Below are 25,013 nucleotides of genomic sequence, written 5' to 3'. Positions count from 1 at the left end.
GATCTGTCACTGTCTCCCATTACCCCCAGATGAGGCCATCTAGTTGCAGGAAAACAAGCTCAGGACTCCCACTGATTCTACATTATGGTGAGTTGTATAATTATTTCATTATATATTACAATGTAATAATGATAAAAATAAAGCGCACAATAAATGTGATGCACTTGAACGATCCTGAACTAATTCCCCACCCCTGCCCATGGAAAAATTGTCTTTCATGAAACTGGTCCCTGGTGTCAAAAATGTTGGGGATTGCTGTTCAAAGGGATAATTTTGCAATGTGAAGGTCAGCTATGAGGTTATTACTTCTGGCCCAAAGGAAACTTACAGCTATGGACATCTGATGAAAAGAAAAGTAACTAGTATACTGTTGGTGGGAATGTACATCCATGCAGCCATTATGGAAAACAGCATGGAGGCTTCTCAAAAAACTAAAGCTAGGACTATCATATGATCCATCAATCCCACTACTGGTTATTTATCCAAAGGCAAAGAAATCAATAAATCAAAGGGATTCTTGATCAATATATCAGCGGGTGTAAGAATTCGTTTATTGCCACAGTATTCACAATAGTCAAGATTGAAATCAACCGAAGTATTTATCAACAGATCAGTAAAGAAAATGTGATATATATACATGATGGAATACTATTCAGCTAGAAAAAAAGAAAGAAATCCTGTCATTTGCAGCAACATGCAGGGAATTGGAGGTCATCTTGTTAGGTGAAATAAACCAGACACAGAAATGCAAAGATCACATGTTCACATTCATATGTGAGAGCTAAAGAAGTTGGTCTCATGGAATTAGAGAGCAGAAGGCTGTAGGGGTGGGGGAGTGAAGACAGGCTGGTGAATGGGTACAAGCAAACAGATAAGATGGAATGGGTTCTAGTTTTTGATAGCTCAGAAGGGTGACTATAGTTAACATTGTATTTCCAAATAACTAGAAGAGAAGATTGTTTTCTCTGAGTTTGACTTTAATTTTTAAGATTCCACATATGTATGAGATCATGCAGTATTTGTCTTTCTGTGTCTGGCTTATTTCACTTAGCATGCTCTTAACAAGGCATCCATGTTGTTACAAATGGTAGGATTTCCTTTTTCTTTAAGGCTAAATAATCTTTCTCTCTTTCTCTCTCTCTCTCTCTCTGTGTGTGTGTGTGTGTGTGTGTGTGTGTGTACACACACCACAGTTTCTTTTATGATTCATTAGTTGGTGGACACTTAGATTGTTACCATATCTTTTGGCTTCTGTAAATAATGCTGCAATTAACATGGCACTGCAGATACTTCTTGGAGATAGCGTTTTTATTTCTTTTGGAAATATACCCAGTAGTAAGTAGTATCAGTGGATCATATGGTAGTTCTCTTTCTAATTTTTTGAGAAACCTCTATACTATTTTCCATAATGGCTGCACCAATTGACATTTCCAGCCACAGGATACAAGCATCCCCTTTTCTCTAATCTTCACCAACACTTGCTGTCTTTTGACTTTTTGATAATAGCCATCCTAACAGGTGTGAGGTGATGTCATTTTGACTTGCATTTCTCTGCTTATTAGTGATGTCGAGTAGAAGAGAAGATTTAAAATGTTCCCAATGTGAAGAAATAAGTGTTCAAGGTGATGGGTATCCTGAGAACCCTGACGATCATTACACATTGTATATATGCATCAAAATATCACATGTACCCCATAAATACACAAAAATATTTTGTATCAATAAAAAAATGAAAAAGAAAAGTAACTAGGCCAGGCGCAGTGGCTCATACCTATAATCACAGCACTTTGGGAGGCTGAGGCGGGTGGATCACCTGAGGTCAGGAATTTGAGACCAGCCTGGCCAACATGGTGAAACCCTGTCTTTACTAGAAAAATACAAAAATTAGCTGGGCATGGTGTCAGGTCCCTGTAATCCCAGCTACCTGGGAGCCTGAGGCGGGAGAATCGCTTGGACCTGGAGGCAGAGGTTGCAGTGAGGCAAGATCGTGCCACAGCACTCCAGCCTAGAACAGAGTGAGACTCCATAAAAAAAAATAATAAAATAAAATAAATAAAAAAGAAAAGTAACTAGTATAAATGAATCAGGTTAAAGCTATCTCTAATTCATGTTTAAATATTTGAACACATTTTTATAGTTTATTGTGTCTGGCAATTGTTTTAATAAGAGGCTTTATTGCTTTGAGTGTTTAAAAAAATTCATTCAATTTTAAACTGACCATGTAATGAGATACACAATATTTTCATTAGTTCATAGAGGAGTTTTTAGTAAGTGCTGGTTATGGGCAAAGTACTATCTAAGCCTAAGCAGGAGTCTGGAGACTACCCCTGCCCTCTAGAGGATTACACTCCAGTATGACAGACAAATGCAACTCCAAGACGAAAGTGAACGATTATGTAAGAGGAAATATTCAAGTGCCATCATAAATTGAGAATGGCTACAGATTTTTGAAAGTGGCAGCATTTAATCAAGGCTTGAAAAGGAGTGGGATTTGGACTGCTGGCATGATATGTTTATTATCTTAAGATGTGTTTCTGCAGACCCAGAGCCGCACAGCTTCATGGAAACTGAACAACTGGCTCTTGAATGTTGACTGGGTAAACAATGAAATGAAAGCAGAAATAAAGAAGTTCTTCGAAACCAATGAGAACGAAGACACAACGTGCCAGAACCTCTGGGACACATTTAAAGCAGTCTCTAGAGGAAAGTATATAGCAATAAGTGCCCATATGAGGAGAATGGAGAGATCCAAAATTGACACCCTATCATCAAAATTGAAAGAGCTAGAGGAGCAAGATCAAGAAAACTCAAAACCCAGCAGAAGACAAGAAATAACTAAGATCAGAGCTGAGCTGAAGGAGATTGAGACACGAAAAACCCTTCAAAAAATCAATAAATCCAAGAGCTGGTTTTTGGAAAAGATCAACAAAATAGACAGACCACTAGCCAGAGTGATTAAAAAGAAAAGAGAGAACAACCAAATAGATGCAATAAAAAATGATAAAGGGGAAATCACCACAGATTCCACAGAAATTCAAACCATCATCAGAGAATATTACAAACAACTCTATGCGCATAAACTAGTAAACCTGGAAGAAATGGATAAATTCCTGGATTCCTGTGTCCTCCCAAGCCTAAACCAGGAGGAAGCTGAAACTATGAATAGACCAATAACAAGGTCTGAAGTTGAGGCAGCAATTAAGAGCCTACCACACAAAAAAAGCCCAGGTCCAGACGGGTTCACAGCTGAATTCTACCAGACACACAAGGAAGAGCTGGTACCATTTCTCCTAAAACTATTTCAAACAATCCAAAAAGAGGGAATCCTTCCCAAATCATTTTATGAGACCAATATCATTCTGATACCAAAACCCGGCAGAGACCCAACAAGAAAAGAAAACTTCAGGCCAATATCCATGATGAACATAGATAAAAAAATCTTCAATAAAATATTGGCAAGCCGATTGCAACAGCAAATCAAAAAACTTATTCATCATGATCAAGTAGGATTCATCCCGGGGATGCAAGGCTGGTTCAACATACGCAAGTCTATCAATGTAATTCACCACATAAACAGAACCAAAAACAAAAACCACATGATTATCTCAATTGACACAGAGAAGGCATTTGACAAAATTCAACAGCCCTTTATGCTAAAAACCCTCTATAAACTCGGTATCGATGGAACGTATCTCAAAGTAATAAAAGCTATTTATGACAAACCAACAGCCAATATCATACTGAATGGGCAAAAACTGGAAGCATTCCCTTTGAAATCTGGCACTAGACAAGGATGCCCTCTTTCACCACTCCTATTCAATATAGTACTGGAAGTTCTAGCCAGAGCAATCAGGCAAGAAAAAGAAATAAAGGGTATTCAAATAGGAAAGGTGGAAGCCAAATTGTCTCTATTTGCAGACGACATGATAGTATACCTAGAAGACCCCATTGCCTCAGCCCAAAAACTCCTGAAACTGATAAGCAACTTCAGCAAAGTCTCAGGATATAAAATCAATGTGCAAAAATCACAAGCATTCGTCTACACCAATAACAGACTTAAAGAAATCCAAATCAAGAGCGAACTGCCATTCGCAATTGCTACAAAAAGAATAAAATACCTTGGAATACAACTCACAAGGAACATAAGAGACCTCTTCAAGGAGAACTACAAACCACTGCTCAACGAAATCAGAGAGGACACAAACAGATGGAGAAACATTCCATGTTCATGGTTAGGAAGAATTAATATCGTGAAAATGGCTATACTGCCCAAAGTAATTTACAGAATCAACGCTATCCCCATCAAGCTACCATTGACTTTCTTCACAGAACTGGAAAAAACCACCATGAACTTCATATGGAACCAAAAGAGAGCCCGCATAGCCAAGTCAATTCTAAGCAAAAAGAACACAGCGGGGGGCATCACACTACCGGATTTCAAACTATACTACAAGGCTACAGTAATCAAAACAGCATGGTACTGGTACCAAAACAGAGATATAGACCAATGGAACAAAACAGAGGCACCGGAGGCAACGCAACATACATACAACTATACAATCTTTGATAAACCTGACAAAAACAAGCAATGGGGAAAGGATTCCATGTTTAACAAATGGTGTTGGGAAAACTGGCTAGCCATGTGCAGAAAGCAGAAACTGGACCCCTTCCTGACACCTTACACTAAAATTAACTCCAGATGGATTAAAGACTTAAACATAAGACCTGGCACCATAAAAACCCTAGAAGAAAATCTAGGCAAAACCATCCAGGACATAGGAGTAGGCAAGGACTTCATGAACAAAACACCAAAAGCATTGGCAACAAAAGCCAAAATAGACAAATGGGACCTAATGAAACTCCACAGCTTCTGCACAGCAAAAGAAACAGTCACTAGAGTGGATCGGCAACCAACAGAATGGGAAAGAATTTTCGCAGTCTACCCATCTGACAAAGGGCTGATATCCAGAATTTACAAAGAACTCAAACAGATTTACAGGAAAAAAACAAGCCCATTCAAAAGTGGGCAAAGGATATGAACAGATACTTTACGAAAGAAGACATATATGAGGCCAACAATCATATGAAAAAATGCTCATCGTCACTGGTCATCAGAGAGATGCAAATCAAAACCACATTGAGATACCATCTCACGCCAGTTAGAATGGCGATCATTAAAAAATCTGGAGACAACAGATGCTGGAGAGGATGTGGAGAAAAAGGAACACTTTTACACTGTTGGTGGGAGTGTAAATTAGTTCAACCATTGTGGAAGACAGTGTGGCGATTCCTCAAGGCCTTAGAAATAGAAATTCCATTTGACCCAGCAATCCCATTACTGGGTATATATCCAAAAGACTATAAATCATTCTACTATAAGGACACATGTACACGAATGTTCATTGCAGCACTGTTTACAATAGCAAAGACCTGGAATCAACCCAAATGCCCATTGATAATAGAGTGGATTGGAAAAATGTGGCACATATACACAATGGAATATTATGCAGCAATCAGAAATGATGAGTTTGTGTCGTTTGTAGGGACATGGATGAATCTGGAGAACATCATCCTCAGCAAACTGACACAAGACAGAAACACTGCATATTCTCACTCATAGGTGGGTGATGAAAAATGAGAACACATGGACACAGAAAGGGGAGTACTAAACACTGGGGTCTATTGGGGGGAAAAGGGGAGGGCCAGTGGGAGGGGGAGGTGGGGAGGGATAGCCTGGGGAGAAATGCCAAATGTGGGTGAAGGGGAGAAGAAAAGCAAAGCACACTGCCATGTGTGTACCTGCGCAACTGTCTTGCATGCTCTGCTCATGTACCCCAAAACCTAAAATCCAATAAAAAAAAAAAAAAAGATGTGTTTCTGATTTATTTTTAAAGTCAGATAAAAGGAGCCTTTTTTGTGAGTCAATGCTTAAATTTTCTTATAATCAGAATCTCTTTCTTGTTTTAAATTTAAAATCAAACTATAAAATATGTCTCAAATATCTAATAACTTTTGTTCTTTTCCCTGTATACTTTAAGTTTCAGCAAAAACAAACAAAAACGAACAAACAAACAAAAACTTCCGTTCTTGGTAGTGGCAGTTCCTCTAACTTTCATCATGCATTTAACCATAAATAAATGACATTTAATTTTCACAGGAAGATCTCATTTCTATCCCCTGCCCTGGAAGTTGGCAAAAAGTAAGGACATTTACTCTGCCTATTCTCTTCAGAAATTACAGCCTTAAAATCTGCTATCTAATCCTTATCAGAAACCCAGTTTGAGGCTGGGCCCCGTGCAGCGGCTCATGCCTGTAATCCCAGTACTTTGGGAGGCCAAAGGGGGCAATTGCTTGAGCCTAGGAGTTTGAGACAAGCCTGGGCAACATGGCAAAATCACTTTACAACAACAAAACAAAAACAAAAATCAACCCACCATGGTAGCACACATCTGTAGTCCCAGCTACTCAGGCGGTAAGTGTTGTTTGAGCTCAGGAGGTCAAGGCTGCAATGAGCCCTGATCGTACCACTGCACTCCAGCCTGGGTGATGGAGTCAGAGCCTGTCTCAAAACCAAACCAAGTTTGAGAAAAATATTTATCAAGATTGTCTCAAAGACATGCAGTTATGCAACTGTGTTCTTTGGACCACACTGTTCGGGTGCATCCCAGGTGTGGTTTTGGTCTGTAGGTTTCTTTTCTTGGGCTATTTTTATCTGGTTTTGGTATAAGAGTAATACTCACAAAGTGAGTTAACAAATGCTCTTTTCTATATTTTGAAAGAGTTTGTGAAGAATGGCTATTAATTGTTCTTTTTTTTTTTTTTGAAATGAAATCTCACTCTGTTGCCCAGGCTGGAGTGTAGTAGTGTGATCTTGGTTTACTGCAACCTCCATCTCCCAGCTTCAAGCAGTTCTCCCTGCCTCAGCCTCCCAAGTAGCTGGGATGAGAGGCCCTCACCACCACACCCAACTAATTTTGTATTTTTAGTAGAGATGGAGTTTCCCCATGTTGGCCAGGCTGGTCTTAAGCTCCTGACCTCAGGTCATCCACCCACTTCAGCCTCCCAAAGTGCTAAATTTTTCTCTAAATGTTTGGTAGATTCAACACTGAAGCCATCTGGAGCCAGGCTTTGATTTATGCATAGGAAGTTGATTACTAATTCAGTCTCTTCGTTTATTTTATGTGTGTTCAGCTTGTCTATTTCTTTTTGAGTCAGTTTTGGTAATTTGTATTTTTTCCAGGAATTTGTTCGTTTCCTCAACATGATCTAAGGTGTCGGTATATACTTTTTCATAGTATAGTTACTTTGTAATTTTTTTTAAATTTCTATAAGGTTGATGGTAATGTCCCCTCTTTCCTTTGTGGTTCCTGGATGTGCTTTTACTAAACTGTCCCTTGGGGTAATGCCATCCGCCTTCAGCGAGGCACCTTGTAGGAAATAGATGCATAAACTTCATTATCAGATTTCGTGTCATAATGTCATCTGCTACAGCCGTCTGCTGTATCCCACAGTGTTTTCTCTGTAGGATCTAGAAAAGACCTTTCTCTGATCTCTCTGTGTCACGAAAAGCTCTGCATGCCCTGAACAAATGGGACCTTTTAATCCCACTGTGGATTGTGTCTCCTGCTTTGGCTGCTGGGAGGGCTAAGAGTCCAATGTTGAATACCTACTCTGTCAGTTTCCCGGGGCTGCCACAACAATGTATCACAAAGACACTGGCTTTAAACAACGGGTGTTTATTCTCCTGTAGTTCTGGATGTTTGGTTGGAAGTCAAAATTAAGGTGTCAGCCGGGCTATGTTACGTTTGGAACCTGTAGGGAAGAATATGAGGGGACTTCAAAAAGGTTGTGGAAAAAAATAAAATTAAAGGATAAAAATAAGCAATATAAAGTGTGTTTCTCAACATAAATTCCATTAAGTTCAAGACACTTTTCTAAGCGATGAGACCAGCCATCTAGTCCATTCCCAGCATCTTGGAAATTTAGCCATGTCAGTGCAGTCTGTTTTACATCATTAACTGAAGAAAAATGGTTGCACTTTACATATATATTTTTTTAAATGGAGTCTCACTCTGTCACTCAGGCTGGGGTGCAGTTGTGTGATCATAGCTCACTACAGCCTTGGCCTCCTGGGCTCAAGCAATCCTCCCACCTCAGCCCCCCAAGTAACAGAGACTACAGGCAGGCACCACCATGCCTGGCTAATTTTGTATTTTGTGTAGAGACAGTCTCACCACGTTGCCCAGGCTGATCTTGAACTCCTGGGCCCAAGTGATCCTCTCACTTTGGCTTCCCAAAGTCTTAGGATTATAAGCATGAGCCACCATGCCTGGCCAGTTTTTTTTCAATAGTATTAGTGATGTACCATTTTGCATTGCTATAAAAGAATACCTGAAAAGAGGCTTATTTGGCTGTCAGTTCTGCAGGCTGTACAAGTAGCATGGCATCAGCATCTGCTTCTGGTGAGGACCTCAGGAAGCTTCCACTTATGATAAAAGGGGAAGAGGAGCAGACATCACATGGCAAGATAGGAGGAAAGAGAAAGGGGAGGGAGGCGCCAGACACTTTTTTAACAACCAGATCTGGAGGGAAGTAAGAGTGACAACTCACACTCCTCCAGGGAGGGCATTAATCTGTTCTCGAAGGATCTGCCCCCATGACTCAAAAACCTCCTGCTATGCCCTACTTGCAACATTGAGAATGAAACTTCAGCATGAGCTTTGGAGAGGACAAATATTCAAACTATATCAATTGGAAAAAAAAAAAAGAATCAGACAGAGTCACATAAGGTCTGTAAGGTAGATGCCTAATGATTTTTTATGGAAACTCACAAAGCATTGCCCTTGTTTGAGGAAAGGGATGAGCAGGAGCCTTGTTGTGGTAGAGAAAGACTCTCTCTGGTGAAGCTTTCCCAGGTGATTTTTGGCTGAAGCTTTGGTTAACTTTCTCACACTCTCTCATAATAAATAGATGTTATTGTTGTTTGGCCTCTCAGAAAGTCAACAGGTGAAATGCCTTGAGTGTCCCCAAAAATTGTTGCCATGAACTTTGGTCTTGACTGGTCTGCTTTTACTTTGACTGGGTAACTTTCCCCTCTTGTTTGCTGTCGCTGTGATTGTGTTTTGTCTTCAGGATCATCCTGGTAAAGCCATGTTTCATCTCCTTTCCAATTCTTCAAAGAAATGATCCCATTGTTTATTCTGCTCCTCTGCACAGCTGATCTGAGCACAGTGGTTTTGGCACCCATTGAGTAAACTTTGCTCAACTCAGTTTTTCAGTGAGAACTGTGTAAGCTGACCCAGTTGAGAAATCTGTGGTCTTGGCCATTGTTTGTGCTATTCATTGTTGGTCCTCTTCAGTTAGGGCTCAATGTTTGCAAGATGAATTTTTTCCTTGCAAATCGACGTAGATGGTCTACTGCGGTGGGCCTCATCTTCAACATTGTCTCATCCCTTCTTAAAATGACTTATCCATTTGTAAACATCTGATTTCTTTGGGACATTGTCCCCATAAACTTTCTGTAAAGGACTGATGATTTTACCATTCGTCCCCACAAGCTTCACCATAAATTTGAGGTTGATTCTTGCTTTAGCAGACTTCACGTTGCTCTGATATGGACTGTTTTCAAACTGAAATCTTATCCTTCCTCATGCCTCAAATTAGACCCTATTCAGGCTGGAGTGCAGTGGTACAATCTCCGCTCACTGCAGCCTCATCCTCTGGGTTCAAGCAATTCTCCCACCTCAGCCTCCCCAGTATCTGGGACTGCAGGCGCATGCCACCACCCCCAGCTAATTTTTGTATCTTTATTAGAGACAGGGTTTTGCTGTGATTGCCAGCCTGGTCTTGAACTCCTGACCTCATGATCCACCCACCTCAGCCTCCCAAAGTGCTGGGATTACAGGCACGAGCCACTGTGCCAAGCATGGTATACATTATTGATGAACTTTTTTGAAGTACCCCTTGTACTTCCTTACCTCTTCCTAGGTTCTGGTGCTGGCTGACTAGCTGTCTTAGTCTATTTCATGCTTACTATAACAGAATACCAGAGATTGGGTAATTTATAATTAACAGGCATTTATTGGCTCATAGTTCTGAAGGCTGGTAAGTTCCCTATCAAGATGCCAGCACTGGGTGAGAGCATTCTGGTTTCATCATCACATAGCAGGAGGCAAGGGGTAGGAGGAGAAACTGCCTTCATCACGCCCTTTATAATGGCATTAATCCATTCATGAGGGCAGGGCTCTCATGATTGAAACACTCCCCTCTAGGCTCTGCCTCCCAGCACATTGGGGTTTATGTTTCAACATCAGTTTGGGAGGGGACAAAAACATTCAAACAGTAGCACCAGCAATACCTCATGTTCCTCGGCTTGCAGTGGCATCCCTCCAGTCCCTGCCTCTGTCACCACATCGGTGTCTGTGTCCAAATTTCCCGCTTCTTACAAGGACACTGGTTATATTGGATTGAGACCCACCCTAATGGGTGTCTTAACATGACTACATCTGCGAACACCTTATTTCCAGATAAGGTCACATTCACAAGTATGCAGAGTTAGGATTTCAACACATCTTTTGCAGGGACACAGTTCAACTCAAAGCACCTGCAAGTGCCACATGGTCAACTTCTCTGTGTCCTAATATTATCCTTCTTACTTCTTCTTTTATTCCCCACCCCCATTTTTCCTTTTGTCCTGATTGCCTGGATTACTTAGTTTTTCCTTAGTTATATACATCTTTGGCTGGGTTTGAAAGAAAGAAGACAGGAAGGGAAGGACGTAGGGAAGGAGGGAGGAAAAGAGAGAAGGAGAAGGAGGAAGAAAAGCTTGCCCCCTAAAATTAGACATGAAACCAGGGGAACGGAGTTGCTGGAATGGGGAGCAAGGGTGGGAAAGACTGACTGGGAAAGTGTTTTTGCTGTAGGCTTCATCAGAACCTCAGAATTACTTTTTTTGAGGGGATGGATGCAGTGGCTAGCAGCTGCTTGCAGCTTAGCAGATCTGGGAAAAATTGGAAGATAGTTTGATGAACTGGGAATTATGAGAGTAAAGGTATGGTCCAGCTACTTTTATATGAATATTAATAGGCACAATATGGATTGAAGTTTCGTGGTAATAGGAAGCTCATACAGTGTTGAAGAGTCATATATTCTAGCTGTTGGGGACACAGACCCATAAATCATTGATTTAATGCATGCAATTTATTCTGGAGGACAGTATTTCGTGTTTGCAGGGTATCATCCTCCAAATGGCACTTTAGCTGAAACTTTAAGAGGCTATTCCAGTGGTCTATCAGACTAGCTGTTTGTGGAGATTACACACACACACACACACACACACACACACACGTATATGGGGGACATGTTTAAACCATAGCCATCATCTTCTGCCATTTATTATTAGGAAATCATTAATGTATACTTTTGTTTATTTTGTTGGTTGGTGTTTGGCTTGGATACTTATGAAATTTTAAAACTTATCTTTGAGACTGGAAATTTTTACTATAATTATATATGTGAAGTCTCTTTTTGCTTGAAACATAGTGAGCTAAGCTTGGAGTTTATCCTGAGGTAGTTTTAGGCAAGAGAGTGACATGGTGAGAGCTATGTTTTAAATATACCACCTCAGGCAGGCATGGGGGACGTGTTTGGAGAAAGTACAGACTAGAGCTGAGTAGACCAGTTGGACTGTTGGAATATTGTAGGCCAGAACTGAGATATTTTTAAGATTCAGCCTGTTCAATATGTAGCAGAAAGTAATAAACAAGAGAATAGATGGGAGATGGAGTTGGTAAGAAGTAACTCCAGTGCGGTCTGCAGTTCCCATGTTTCACTGCTGTGTGCTACTGGTCTCAGTGTACTTGAGGAGCCTGAGCTGCTGCACAGATGCCTGCACGGCTGGGGTGTCCGACTCCGGGGACATGATCCACTCGCCTTGGCCTCTCAAAGTACTAGGCCTACAGGTGTGAGGCACTGTGCCTAGACCGGGGTGACCTTTTCTATGTCACTGGAATGAAAGGAAAATACTGGTAGCAGAAAGAAATGGACCTTTTCTTTCATTCTTTTTTTTTGAGATGGAGTCTTGCTCTGTCACCCAGGCTGGAGTACAGTGGTGCGATCTCAGCTCACTGCAACCTCTGCCTCCTGGGTTCAAGCAATTCTCTTGTCTCAGTCTCCCAAGTAGCTGGGACTAAAGGCGCACACCACCACGCCTGGCTAATTTTTGTATTTTTACTAGAGATGGGTTTTCACCATATTGGTCAGTCTGGTCTCAAACTCCTGACCTCATGATCCACTCACCTTGGCCTCTCAAAGTACTAGGCCTACAGGTGTGAGGCACTGTACCTAGACCGGGGTGACCTTTTCTATGTCACTGGAATGAAAGGAAAATACTGGTAGCAGAAAGAAATGGTTCTTTTCCTATGGAAATCCTCAGCAAGGCATTTGATACTGATTTCTGTGTCTCAGAACTGTTGGGAAGAACTGGTATAGAGATTTATCTCAGAATTTCAACTCCTTTTCAGGATGAATTAGTCTGCTGCCCAGTATTGCTTTGTTGTGTACACATCTATTTACCATAAATGACTACTACTGTCTGAGAATGGGGGAGGCTGGCAGGAGATCCAGGCAGGACCCACTCACTGCCATCTCACATTTTTCCTCTCCTAGGGCTCTAGGATGCCTCATAAAGGCCCATGGTGTACTTTCTGTCTGTTCCACTTTAGCTCCCCATTTGTGGTTTCTGTTAACATGCATACAGCTGAATGGATGGCCAGAATCAAAGCTGTCTACTGTGACACCCGATGAGAAATGCTTTTGTCTAAAGGTAGGAGTACTTTTATTTACTGCTACATCATACAGGGAAGGTGGAGAGGAAATAAAAAGAAAGAAAGGAAAGAAAAGGCAAAGCAATAGGACCTACAGTGATACAGGCCTTCTTGTTCTGACATCTCTACCAGGGTTCCTAAATGAGGCTTATACTTGGGAAAGCAGAGGACAGACCCTGTGGGAGGGAATTTGGAAAAGACCTAGGAGGCAGCTCTTGTACAGAGAGCCTTGTCTCCAGGGAGCACTGCTCCACTGGTGCACTTGTTCAAGTGCTGGCGGGCTTGGGGTGAGGCTCCCTCCTGCTTGTTTAAAGGACTGGCATGACTGGCTAAAGTGGACATAGAGGCTTATCCCACTGGGATTTCAGGGTTCTCACTGTCCAAGTGTAGTCAGGGTTGATGTGACCTGACCCTGGTGTACAGGCATCTACAGAAGTTTCAGAGTGTTTACAAACTCTTTTTGCCAAAGGAAAAATAAACTTGCGTAGAAGAACTGGTTTAGTTGTTTTCTGTGATAATTACAAAAAGCAACAGCAAGCCCCAACTCCCAACCATTCAAAAATTCTTTCTTTTTTTTCCTTTTTTTTTTTGAGGCAGGGTCTCACTATGTTGCCCAGGCTGGAGTGCAAAGGCATGATCATAGCTCATTGCAGCCTTGACCTCCTGGGCTCAAGTTATCCTCCCTAGTAGCTGAGACCACAGCCACGTATCATCATGCCTGCCTGATTTTTTATTTTTATTTTTGGTAGAGATGGGGGTCACACCATGTTGCCCAGGCTGGTCTTGAACTCCTGGGCTCAAGCTATCCTCCTGCCTCAGTCTCAGAAAGTGATGGGATTACAGGAATGAGTCACTGCACCTGGTCAGTTTTTTTCTTTTGCATCTCTTTTGCAATAGGAGAAAAGCAAATCCTTATCTAAGTATGTGTGGCTTGGGGGCACAAGCAGATCTAGGGTTTATCGCTCTGTCCTCAGAGAAACTATCAGCATGCTGTTGCTCTTGGTGTTGGCTAGCACTACTCAGGATGATCCAGCCTGCCTGCCTGATTTATGCTTTAATCTGAAATCCTCCTCTCTGCCCAACCAAACCTCCTACTCAGTTACTGAGTCATCACCCTTATGAAAACTACTTAGATTATGCTATGTTTTAAGGAGCTCTCCCTCATCTAAGTTTCTCTTGAACTCCAAGTTAGTACCGTTCACTTGACACATTGTTTCTTAGAAGCCAGCCTTGCCTTCACAGCTCAACTAGAATGATCTCAGTGGCAGGAATGAGATATCATACATTTCCCACATAAAGCCTAGCACAATGCTGGGCAATGAGTGGGTCTCAGTGAATCCTTGGAGTGACTGAAAACTTGCCATTAAAAGCATGTACTGCGTAGGTACTTGCATGAGGTGCTTAGAGTAGTCACGTTTATAGAAATAAGCAGAATGGTAGCTGCCAGAGGCTGGAGGCTGGGGAAATGGGGAATCGTTGTTTAATGGGTATAGACAGTCAGGTTGGGAAGATAAAGATGTTCTGGAGATGCATGGTGGTGATGATGGTGGCACAACATGAATGTACTTAATGCCACCAAATTGTCCACCTAAAAAGGTCAATTTTATGTATATTTTACCACAATAAAGTTTCTTTTTTTAAAAGCCTATTCTATAGAAATTTGAGGCTCTTCTCTAAGTCCACCCTCAGCTGCCCTCCCTGGTGCCCATGTGCAGATTCCATGTCGTGTGCAAGTGAAATGCCCAGTTGGATTGTCATGCTGGCCAGGCCCCAGATACGGGGCTCTCAGCTTCCCACTTGTGAGCTCCATTTTTTTTTAAATGGGGTCGTTTGCAGCAGGCTTTTAGTTTAGAGTTGTTTTTGTAGTTCCTGTCTACACAAGGATGATTAGGAAAGAGTCTAAATCTAGAGCAAGCAAGGTTATAGCTTCCCTAGGGTGATGGAGAAAAGCCTAGTGAGATTACTTGACATCTCACAGCCTCCAACTTAGTTTGGTTTGTTTTTCATCTGTAAAATGAAGATTACAATAGTCCCTATCTCCTTAGGTTGCTGTGGGGATTAAATGAAGCGAATTGCATTAAATACCTTGCAGCATGCCCAAGGCAGAGCAGAAGCTAAGAAGCATTTTGCATTATTTATCAATGGCAGCTGAGAATTCTTGGATTCTGTGACTCCAGCTTGGGTTCCAGAAGGACAGAAGCAGCCTACAGGGCTCCTGACACGGTGTCTTGTCTATGATGTGTGATCCTACCTGTAACAAAACCCCTGGGAGGCACCAGGTTGGTGGCTGGGGAAACAAACTGTCCCAGAGCATCCGGGATTTTTCAGTCAGACTTTCCCCACTTATCCAGAAATGCAGCTGCCAGCCAGGTTTCCTGCAGTGCTCTCTTTCTTTAGTTCACATTTGAAAAATCTTGAGAAAGGACTTGAACAGACCCACTTGGTGGCTTTCTCACCTGCGTGGCCAAGGTGCCAGCATTCACTTGACCACGTGGTCAGAGTACAGATGGCAGCTTTCCATATGAAGAGGAGTGGTGGGCAAAGAAAAATGAGGCATCCACTCTGCACTGAACTACATGCTTGGGCAAGCCAGAGAAAAATCAGCTGTGGCCCCACTGCCATCTCGCTCTTCAGTGACTAATGCCCTATATGCCATAATATCTGTTTGCAAAGAAAAGATGACTTATGTTTCTTCTTTTGAAAGGGAGTTGAGCACATTGATCTTAAGGCTTTCCAAGTTAGCATCTAAAATTATTTGACCTTGGTTTAATAGGGAGAAATTGATCAGGTTGTGAAATAAATTCAAGGCCACATTAACATTTAATTTACACTTCCTCCTAGAAGCTATTTTTAAATTTCTATTTACTAGTATGATGTGCGGTAGTTATTTTTCTCTATGACTCAATAAGATGGGATTTTTTTTTCATTTCTTCAAATAGTTCTCAATTCGGATATGACACAGAGTTCCCATTTTCTTCATAAATTACATATTTATAGTACACGGGAATAGCAGGAATGCTGTATGTCTCTTAAGAGTACTTCTGCATTTGAATTATAGAGAAAATGACTTAATGGGAGTCTGAACTTTGGGCACTCTTGATGTAGCTGGAGCGGAGTGGGGAGCAGAACTCTGTGTTCCAGGCCTAGGCACTGTCTGTTCTGAACATGAGCCTGCCACTGCCAACTGTGTACACGTGGGGAAGGGTGATGGGGGAAGGATGGACATGAGCAACCAAAGGTCGTGTGGTGGTGAGAACGAAGCTTGGACATCTTGGATTCTGTTCTGCTGTGTACTAGCTCTGAAAGCTTGAGACACCTTCTTAGTCTTTCTGGTCCTTTTGCCTTTTCCTCTGCAAACTGGGTAACAGGAATTACACTTAGGGTTATTTTAAGAATTGAATAAGGTAAGGCATGGAAAGCTTCCACCCTAGTGTTTTCACTGAGAGAGTCATCAGTTAAAAAAAACGCCTGTCATTTCAGAGAGTTCTGAAGCAGGACAAGTGTCTTCTGTTCCTTGTGCCCTTCTTCTCCTTCCCTTTGGAAGCCTAGCGGCTGAGGACAACAAGGTCTCTACTTGGAAGGAGGTGCCCTTCCTTCCCCACAGAAAGCTAAGTAGGATCCAAGAGTCAGGGGAGCACAGAGCAGGCCCTTAAGCCTACCTCCATCCCAGGCTTTCTGTAGAGGTTTATGCAGGGTCAATTCCTCTTCCACACAGTAAGGAACCACACGAAGGCTTGAGAGCTGAAGTATTTGCTGGGAGGGAGCTCTGTATATAGTAGATGTTCCCTTTTTAACCCTGCACCCAACGATGGGTGACAATGGGCGGTGCTATGGTTTGAATGTTTGTGTCTCTCCAAAACAAGCATAAACTTTGTTACATTTACCCCAAACTATTTCATATTTTTGATGGCATTGTATATCCTCAATGCAATAATAGTATGAAGAGGTGGGACCTTTAGGAGGTGATTAAGTCATAAGGCTCCTTCCTGGTGAATGGATTAAGGCCCTTATAAAAGAGACTTCTCAGGGTCTTCATCCTTTTTCCCCTTCTGCCTTCTGCCATGTGAGGACTGAATAATCACCCACTCCAGAGGATGCAGCAGAAAGTCACCATCTTGAAAGCAGAGAGCAGCCTCTCCAGACACTGAATCTGCTGGCTCCCTGATATTGGACTTCCCAGGGTCCAGAACTCTGAGAAATAAATTTCTATTGTTTCAAAGTACTCAGTCTGTGGTATGTTGTTATAGCAGCAGGAATGGACTGAGAGAAAAGCAGCTGGTTGAGGATTTGGGAATTTGGGTGTATTTTTGTTTTCTGTTTTTGGTTTTAGTGAACCTTTTTGCAATGTATTTTGGACATTTAATGTACAATAAAATGCTTCCATTTAAAATATACAGTTTGGTAGGCTTTAGAAAATGTATACAATCATCAAGACACAGAATGTTTTCATAACCCTTTCTCTTGTATCCTGTTGCAGTAAGTCTCCCCTTCTCCCCACCCCCAGGTAACTCCGAATCTGCTTTCTATCAGTATAGAAAAATTTGCATTTTCTAAAATTTTGTTTAGAGGGAATGTGTCAGGCTTTCATTTATCATAATGCTTTTGAGATTGATCCATATTTTGCATGTGTCAGTGGATTCTTCCTTTTCATTGTAAGTTTCATTTTATTATATAGATACACTGTAATTTGTTGATCAATTATCTGTTAATGAACATTTGGATTGTTTCTAGTTTTGGTGTATTTTGTATAAACTGACAGTTCCTGACTTATTAAAGTTCAACTTTAAGATATTGCAAAAGCAATACACATTCAGTAGAATTCATACTTCAAGTACCCATACAACCATTCTGTTTTTCACTTTCAGTACATTATTTAATAAATTATGTGAGATATTCAACACTTTATTATAAAATAGGCTTGTGTTCGATGATTTTGCCTAGCCATAAGCCAATGTAAATGTTCTAAGTACATTTAATGTAGGCTAAGCTAAGCTATGATGTCTGCTAGGTTAGGTATAGTAAACGTACTTTTGATTTATGATATTTTCAACATATGATGGCTTCATTGGGACATAACTATATTGTAAAGAAGCCAAGGAGCATCTGTATATTAAAAAGCTGATATAAACATCTGTGTACAAGTCTTTTTGTAGAGAGATGTTCTTATTTCTTTTGGATAAATACCTGGAGTGGGATTGCTAGATCACATGGTAAATATGTATTTAAATTTATGAGAACCTGACGATGTGTTTTCCAAAGTAACAGTAACGTTTTATACTCCTACCAGGACTGTCTGAGAGTTCCAGGTGCTCCACATCCTCACTGACACTTCGTATTACCTGTCTCTTTAATTTTGGTTGTTCCAGTTGGTGTGAAATGGTATCTTGGTTTAGTTTTAATGTGCATTTTCCTAATGCCTAATGAAATTTTCCTTAGTCTAATGGTTAAAAAAGTTGAATTCTTTCCAGGTGCTTATTAGTTATTCATATATCTTCTTTAGCAAAGGGTCTTTTCAGATAGCTTGCTTATATTTAATTGGTCTGTCTTCACAGTTGAAATGTATTAGTTCGTTATCTATTCAACATACAAGTCCTTTGTTAGATATATGTTTGCAAATATTTTTTCCCATTCTATGGTTTCTCTTTCATCTTCCTAATACTGTTTTTCAATGAGCAAAATTATTAATTTTATAAAAGCTCATTTGACCAATTATGTTTTAATAGTTTGTGGGTTTTATACTCTGTTCAAGAAACATTTGCCTACACTAAAGTTGCAAAGATTTTCTCCTAGGTTTTCTTCTAGGAGTTTTATAGCTTTCACTTTTACATGTTGTCTATTATACAATTTGAGCTAATTGTTGGGTATGGTGGGAGGAAAAGGCCAACACTGAGATCTTTTGCCATGAATGTCCCAGCACAATTTGCTGAAGCATCCCTTTCCCCATATTGAAATGCCTTGGCACAAAAATCGCTTGACCATGTATATGTGGGTCTATTTCTGGACTGTCTCTGCCACACTGATTTTTTTTGCCATTATCACATCTTGATTACTATACTCTTATAGAAAGTATTAAAATTGTTTTGGTTATCCTAAGTCATTTTAATTTCCATATAGAGTTTAGAATCAGCTTGTCCAGTTTTAAAAAAGATCTGCTGGATTTTTGATAGGGATTATGTTCAATATGTGAGCCAATTTGGGGAGAATCTCCATCTTAACAATACTGGATCTTCAGATCTATGAACATGATTTGTGCCTCCATTTAATTAGGTTTTATTTAATTTTTAAGCAATGTTTTATAGTTTTCAGTGTAAAGATCTTACATAAACTTTGTTACATTTACCCCAAACTATGTCATATTTTTTTATGGCATTGTACATGAAATTGTATCTTTTATCTTATTTTTCAAATGTCCATTGCTGGTATATAGTAATACAATTGAGTTTATACATTCACCTTGTATCCTATGACCTTGCTAAATTCAACTGTTTTATTCTAGTAGCTTTTTTCCTCCTTAGATTCTTTAGGATTTTCTAACATAGAAATGTTATCTGTGAAAAAGATGCTTTTACTATTTTCTTGTCCAATATCTGTACCTTTTCTTTCTTTTTCATGCCTTTTTTGCAATGGTTAGAACTTCGAGTACAATATCAAATAGAACTGATGAGGGAGGGTATCCTTGCCTGTTCACTATCTTAGGGAGAAGTATTCAGTCTTTCCCTAATAAGTAAAACAATTAGCTACAGGCTCTTTGCAGATACCCTAAAATGTAGTCTGCTTTTAATTATTATCATGGTCTAGCAATTCTAGACAAAGCCAATGATAAAATACTGATCACTCTGAAAATATCTTTTGTTGGTCTGAGTTCCAAATAATTGCTGAAATTACTTCTGAGTTTGATTAACATATATCTAACCTTCAAATTTACATTTTTGCATCAATTATCACTTAGTAATTGTACTCTACATGGAAGTCAATTGAGAGAATTCCTAGTTATACAGGGAATGCTTATTCCCCTTCCCCTCCCACCACTGCCCCACACACTGACCCAGCAGCACACTTACTTTGGAGAAGAATTTGTAACAGATCAAAGTCATTCCTCTAACCCCTGGGATGCACATATTCCTGCATTTACACTGCAGAGTCCAAAGAAACAATTATAGCACTGGGATTGCAAAGATAAGAAACAGAACCTCACTTGCTTCGCTTCTATCATCTGTATGATTCCTTGGAGTATTTGGGTTTGTGTTTAGAATTTAAAACAGTGAAACTGTAAGGTATACTATTTTTGTTAGGTAAGGGCAAATTTTTATTCATATATGAAATATTTTGAGTGACATTCTTAAAATTGACATTTAGTCATTTTAAATTCTATTCTTGTTATTATTTAATTATAACATTATTCATTTCTATACAGGCCACTATATAGATCTAAGTTTTTTTTCCTTTAAAAATACATTAATGTGGACCAGGTGTGTGGTTCATACCCTTAATCTTAGCGCTTTGGGAGGCCAAGGCAGGCAGATCACTTAAGGCCAGGATTTGAGACCAGCCTGGGTAACATGGCAAAACTCTGTCTCTATTAAAAATACAAAATTAGCTAGGCATGGTGGCAGGTGCCTGTAGTCACAGCTGCTCTGGAGGCTAAGGCACAAGAATCACTTGAACACTGGAGGTGGAGGTTACAGTGAGCCCAAATTGCACCACTGCATTCCAACCTGGGCGACAGAGCAAGACTCTGGCTCAAAATGTACATATATGTGAATGCAATGAAAAAATATCAATCGTTATTTTTGCTGTAATATCTTATTTTTTACTTTGTGTAAAGTAAAAAAAAAATTATCTGTACCACATTCAGCAAAAGATAACTTTTATTGTCAGCATTGCTTTTTTGGTTATTGTTATGATTCATTTCAGTTCATGATTATTTATGACAATAATTTTAGTATAGAGAAGACAGGTTTGCTCCAGGGGTTGGAGCTCCTTCTACCATTGATAAGATAGAGCCTGTGCAGGTCCAGTCCCAGGCGATTGTCAGCCCACAGACCATCCTACAAGTCAGATAGAGTGGAGTTTGGTTGGTTGCATCTGATTACTTGTCTTCTAGGGAATATTTTGAGTTTTGTTCTGAGGCAGAGGCATAGATAAAACAGATAGATTAATGCTGCATAGCTGCGAAAGGATTTTGCAAAGTTCTATCAGCAAACCCTGCACTGAGAGTCAGCACTCTGCCCTGTCACCACATTATCTACTTTCTAGCCCTTGGGTTGAATGAGACAATCTTGATGATTTCTTCTGGTCCTGAAATTCAATGAGTCTCTTATCCCACTATGAAATATAAAGGGTTAATATTACCTTTGTTTTTGTGGTTTGTATTAATGAACAAAGAAGAGGCTCTGCAAACTTTGACCAATGGGGCAGAAGGACAGCAAGACAGTTGAATATTTTAAAATGTTCTAAAGGCAAATTCAAGAGTCTTGTCCTCAGCTATTTGAAATGGGCTTACTATCACTGACTGTGACCTTATACCTCATTCCCAAGGCTGTGGGATCTTTATTAAGTTAAATGGCAGAGGGCAGACTCCAGTGGTGGCTAACCAATGATATATCTGCCCTTCCGCTCAAACCCATCTCTGCCTGGAAATTTTTGGTGTGCTCAGACTGTAGAGGCAGAGACCCATGCCCAATGTTGTCCTGTTACTGGCAAAGCCAGGTACAACACCAGAGGTGAGAGCACTGTGTTCATGGATCACCTGCATTAGAATCATATAGAATTCTTCCAAACCTACTAGATCTAAAGGCAGGGCCCAGGAATCTGACATAAACATGTTTATATGATGATCGGTATCATGCATTCTGAAATCTGAGCACATTCCTATGGAAGAATGACCAGAAGAGTGAGGATTTTAAAATGGTCCAAAGCTGATACAATAGAAATGAGTCACTAAAACATATTTTACTGCCTTTTTATTTCACAATATCTTTTTTTTTTTTTTTTGAGATGGAGTCTCACTCTGTCACCCAGGCTGGAGTGCAGTGGTGCAATTTTGGCTCACTGTAACCTTCGCCTCCCAGGTTCAAGTGATCCTCTTGCCTCAGCCTTCCAAATAGCTGGGATTACAAACATGCACTACCTTGCCCCAGGAATTTTTGTTGTTGTTGTTTGTAGAGACACGGTTTTACCATGTTGACCAGGGTGGTCTTGAACTCTTGACTTCCAGTAATCTGCCCGCCTCAGCCTCCCATGTTGCTGGGATTACAGGTGTGAGCCACCACATCCGTCCTTACAATATCTTTAATTATTAAATGGCCAGAGCTTTTTTTCTCTAAACTTGTCATTCTTCAAAATCAGGAGATGTCATTTTAAGTAGCATGAAGTGCTGTGAGATAGATATGACTGATATGACAAATTATAAGGTGACATTCATCACATGGAATCCATGGCCTGAATGAAAGGTTAGGAAAACTATGGGTTTCTAATGAGAAAGTCAAGTTTAATTAATTATCCTCTGAATAGATTTGCATTGGGGGTTTGGCAGCTGAAGCTTAATAGCTAATTACGAGGACTGCCAGTGAATAGTCGGTAATCTGCATCCCTGATTTCATGTTGGAGATGTCATAATTGCTATATATCACAAGACAGCAAGGCAGAGCAAAGGGATACATGCTGCAGCTTTCTAGAGGCATCCCATAATACTGCTCTGATAGTTGAAGGAAAGGTCCCGGTTGTCAACCACAGATTGTGGTGCAGTAAGCGGTTTCAAGTAATCTTATGTACCCAATTGCCTTTGAATCACAGAAGCAGAGAGACTACTGGATGGCCGCTAGCTGATCCCCTTCCACTAGGCCATTCATGCATCCAGTTATTTCAGACAATACCATCTTCCTCTATACTTGCAATTGTATCTCCTATTCAGCCAGTTTCCTTAATAGATATCAGGCAGGGTTCTTGCAATTCATCATATTGAAAACATATTGAAAATATGACATCATATTGTCAACTATTTGTTTGAATATTAGTTTACCCCCTTCTTTAACTGGAGTGAGAGGAATGGACTTTATTTTCTAATTATTTTTATCTTCTTGGGACCTAGCCAAATGCCTTAATAAATACGCATGGAATTCACTTCTATGGATGAATAAATAAGTGCTGTTTTCTAGAACAGAGGTCCCTACAAAGTATACTAGGAACATAAAGAAACAGTTCATCTTCCCAATGGAGAATAGAAAGGAATATAAGACAGAGGGGTCATGTGGTCCAGGTCTTGAAGGACTTGACATAAACTGAAGTAGCTGGTAAGAAGGAAATTTGAGGGAAAGAATGAATAGGAGTTTTCAGATGAGAAAGTTTGGGAGTAGAAGTACGTCACTTAGGATGGGTACTCTGTGAACATTTACTTATTAAATACAAATAGGTAAAGGAGAGAACCTGAAGGACCTAAGGATGATCTAATTTGTGGAGTTAGAAATGGAGGGAGTGAAGGGTGGTGGCACAGCAGAGGGAACAGGGAAAAAGTGACAGCTGCATGTTGCCATTGTTGCCACTTTAAAGCAAAACAATACAACAGCAACCACCCTCTCGGTGCTGGAAGGTACAGTATGTGCCCTCTTCTCTTAGCTTTGGGATAATCCTACTCACTCTTTTTATCTTCTTGGGGCCTAGCAGAATGCCTTAATAAATACATGTGGAATCCCCTGCAATAGATGAATAAACATGTGTTAGTGACAATATGAATAAATTAATATTATTAAATTAATAATAAATGAATGAATAAATATGTGATAATGAACTTAATGATTCCATAATCTCTCATTAACTCGACAATTTCATTCAGGAAGGGCAGCGTGAAAGATAAGAAACCTAGCAGAGTGACATGCTTTTATTTTACTATCTAGCGTATAAAGGAAGATCACAAGAACAGTATCACAAGAACTTGTGCTATTTAGAAAAAGAAATGCATCAATGAGTAACTTGTTCCCTGGGCAAATTGCCACGTAAGACAATCAAAGCCACAGATTTTCATAAGTTCTGTTTCTAGGAAGACAGAAATTTTCAAAGTCTTCAGAGTCTGAGAAAACCAAGTTCTTAAATTTCTCTCTCTCTGTTTCTCTCTCTCTCTCTCTCTCTCTCTCTATATATATATATATATACTCTCTCTCTCTCTCTCTCCATATATATATGTAATTTTTTTTTTTGAGACAGAGTCTCTGTCACTCAGGCTGGAGTGCTCTGGCGCCATCTCTGCAACCTCTGCCTCCTGGGTTCAAGTGATTGTCCTGCCTCAGCCTCCCGATTAGCGGGGATTACCAGCACATGCCACCTCACCTGGCTAACTTTTGTGTTTTTAGTAGAGACAGAGTTTTGCCATGTTGGCCAGGCTGTTCTTGAGTGCCTGACCTCAAGTGATCGTCCCAAAGTGCTGGGATTACAGGTGTGAACCACTGCATCCAGCCTCTCAAACTACATTTCTAAGGACACAGTTTTAACAGAGATAACAAACTGAAAAACATTAGAAATATCACCTACCTCTATATTGTACAACAAAGTAAATTGATACTTTCTAAAAGTTCCCAGTTGAGAGCAAATGTAAGCCTGTACAGCCCAATTTTTCCAGTAGACAGAAACCAAGAAAGCAGTAGGATTTTTACTAAATACTAGTGAAAAAAAGAGCACAGTATTAATCTTCCACATAAACAAGGTCACACGGAAGCATGACAAAACCCCCAAAGTTGCCCTGTTGGTGTTTCTTATGGAACCCTTCTCTGAGTATCATATCTGACACTCCAACTCCCTTCAGTTCCCCCATCGGAATCCTGAGAAAAGCATTTCTCCCTCCACCACCACTGCCAGAGTGAGCCCCCTTTCCCCCAGGCTCTCAGCCAGGCCTACTTCACTTCTAGGCTCATTTCTGCCTCTGGCCTTTTGTTCAGCTTTCCCTGCTTGGGGCACCCACCCTAATCCCTTTAGTTCTTCCACCCATTCTGAACTATTAGAGAAACCACCTTCCATCTAGATTCATTTCCTTTGAACCCTCTAGGTCTTGTTAAGGGGCGGATAGAGGTTAGAATGAGAGCAGAGGGGGCAAAAGGTTCTGGTAGCCTGTGTTTCAGGACAAGTTCTCTGTGTCTGTAAATGGTAAAGAGAGCCACATTAAACAGAAAGGTTTGCTTTTGTGGATGTTTCTGTTATATA

General features: G+C 40.4%; 1 protein-coding gene across 15 annotated transcripts in view; it reads left to right on the top strand.

The window, feature by feature from the left end:
• PDE8B (phosphodiesterase 8B) overlaps window positions 1-25,013 on the top strand; it is a 348,230-nt gene that overhangs the window by 2,383 nt on the left and 320,834 nt on the right. For 14 of the 15 annotated variants that reach the window (XM_078365293.1, XM_078365302.1, XM_035291356.3 and 11 more), the window contains exon 2: window positions 30-87. In XM_078365293.1, the coding sequence (XP_078221419.1) occupies window positions 85-87 (3 nt within the window). In that variant the 5' untranslated portion in view covers window positions 30-84. Of the gene's footprint in view, window positions 1-29; window positions 88-2,540; window positions 5,865-25,013 lie in introns of those variants that run through there. The other variant, XM_078365294.1, reaches the window with a different exon arrangement.

Source organism: Callithrix jacchus, chromosome 2, assembly GCF_049354715.1.
Source record: "Callithrix jacchus isolate 240 chromosome 2, calJac240_pri, whole genome shotgun sequence".
NCBI classification, from domain to species: domain Eukaryota; kingdom Metazoa; phylum Chordata; class Mammalia; order Primates; family Cebidae; genus Callithrix; species Callithrix jacchus.
This window is presented reverse-complemented; position numbering and strand designations above follow the sequence as displayed.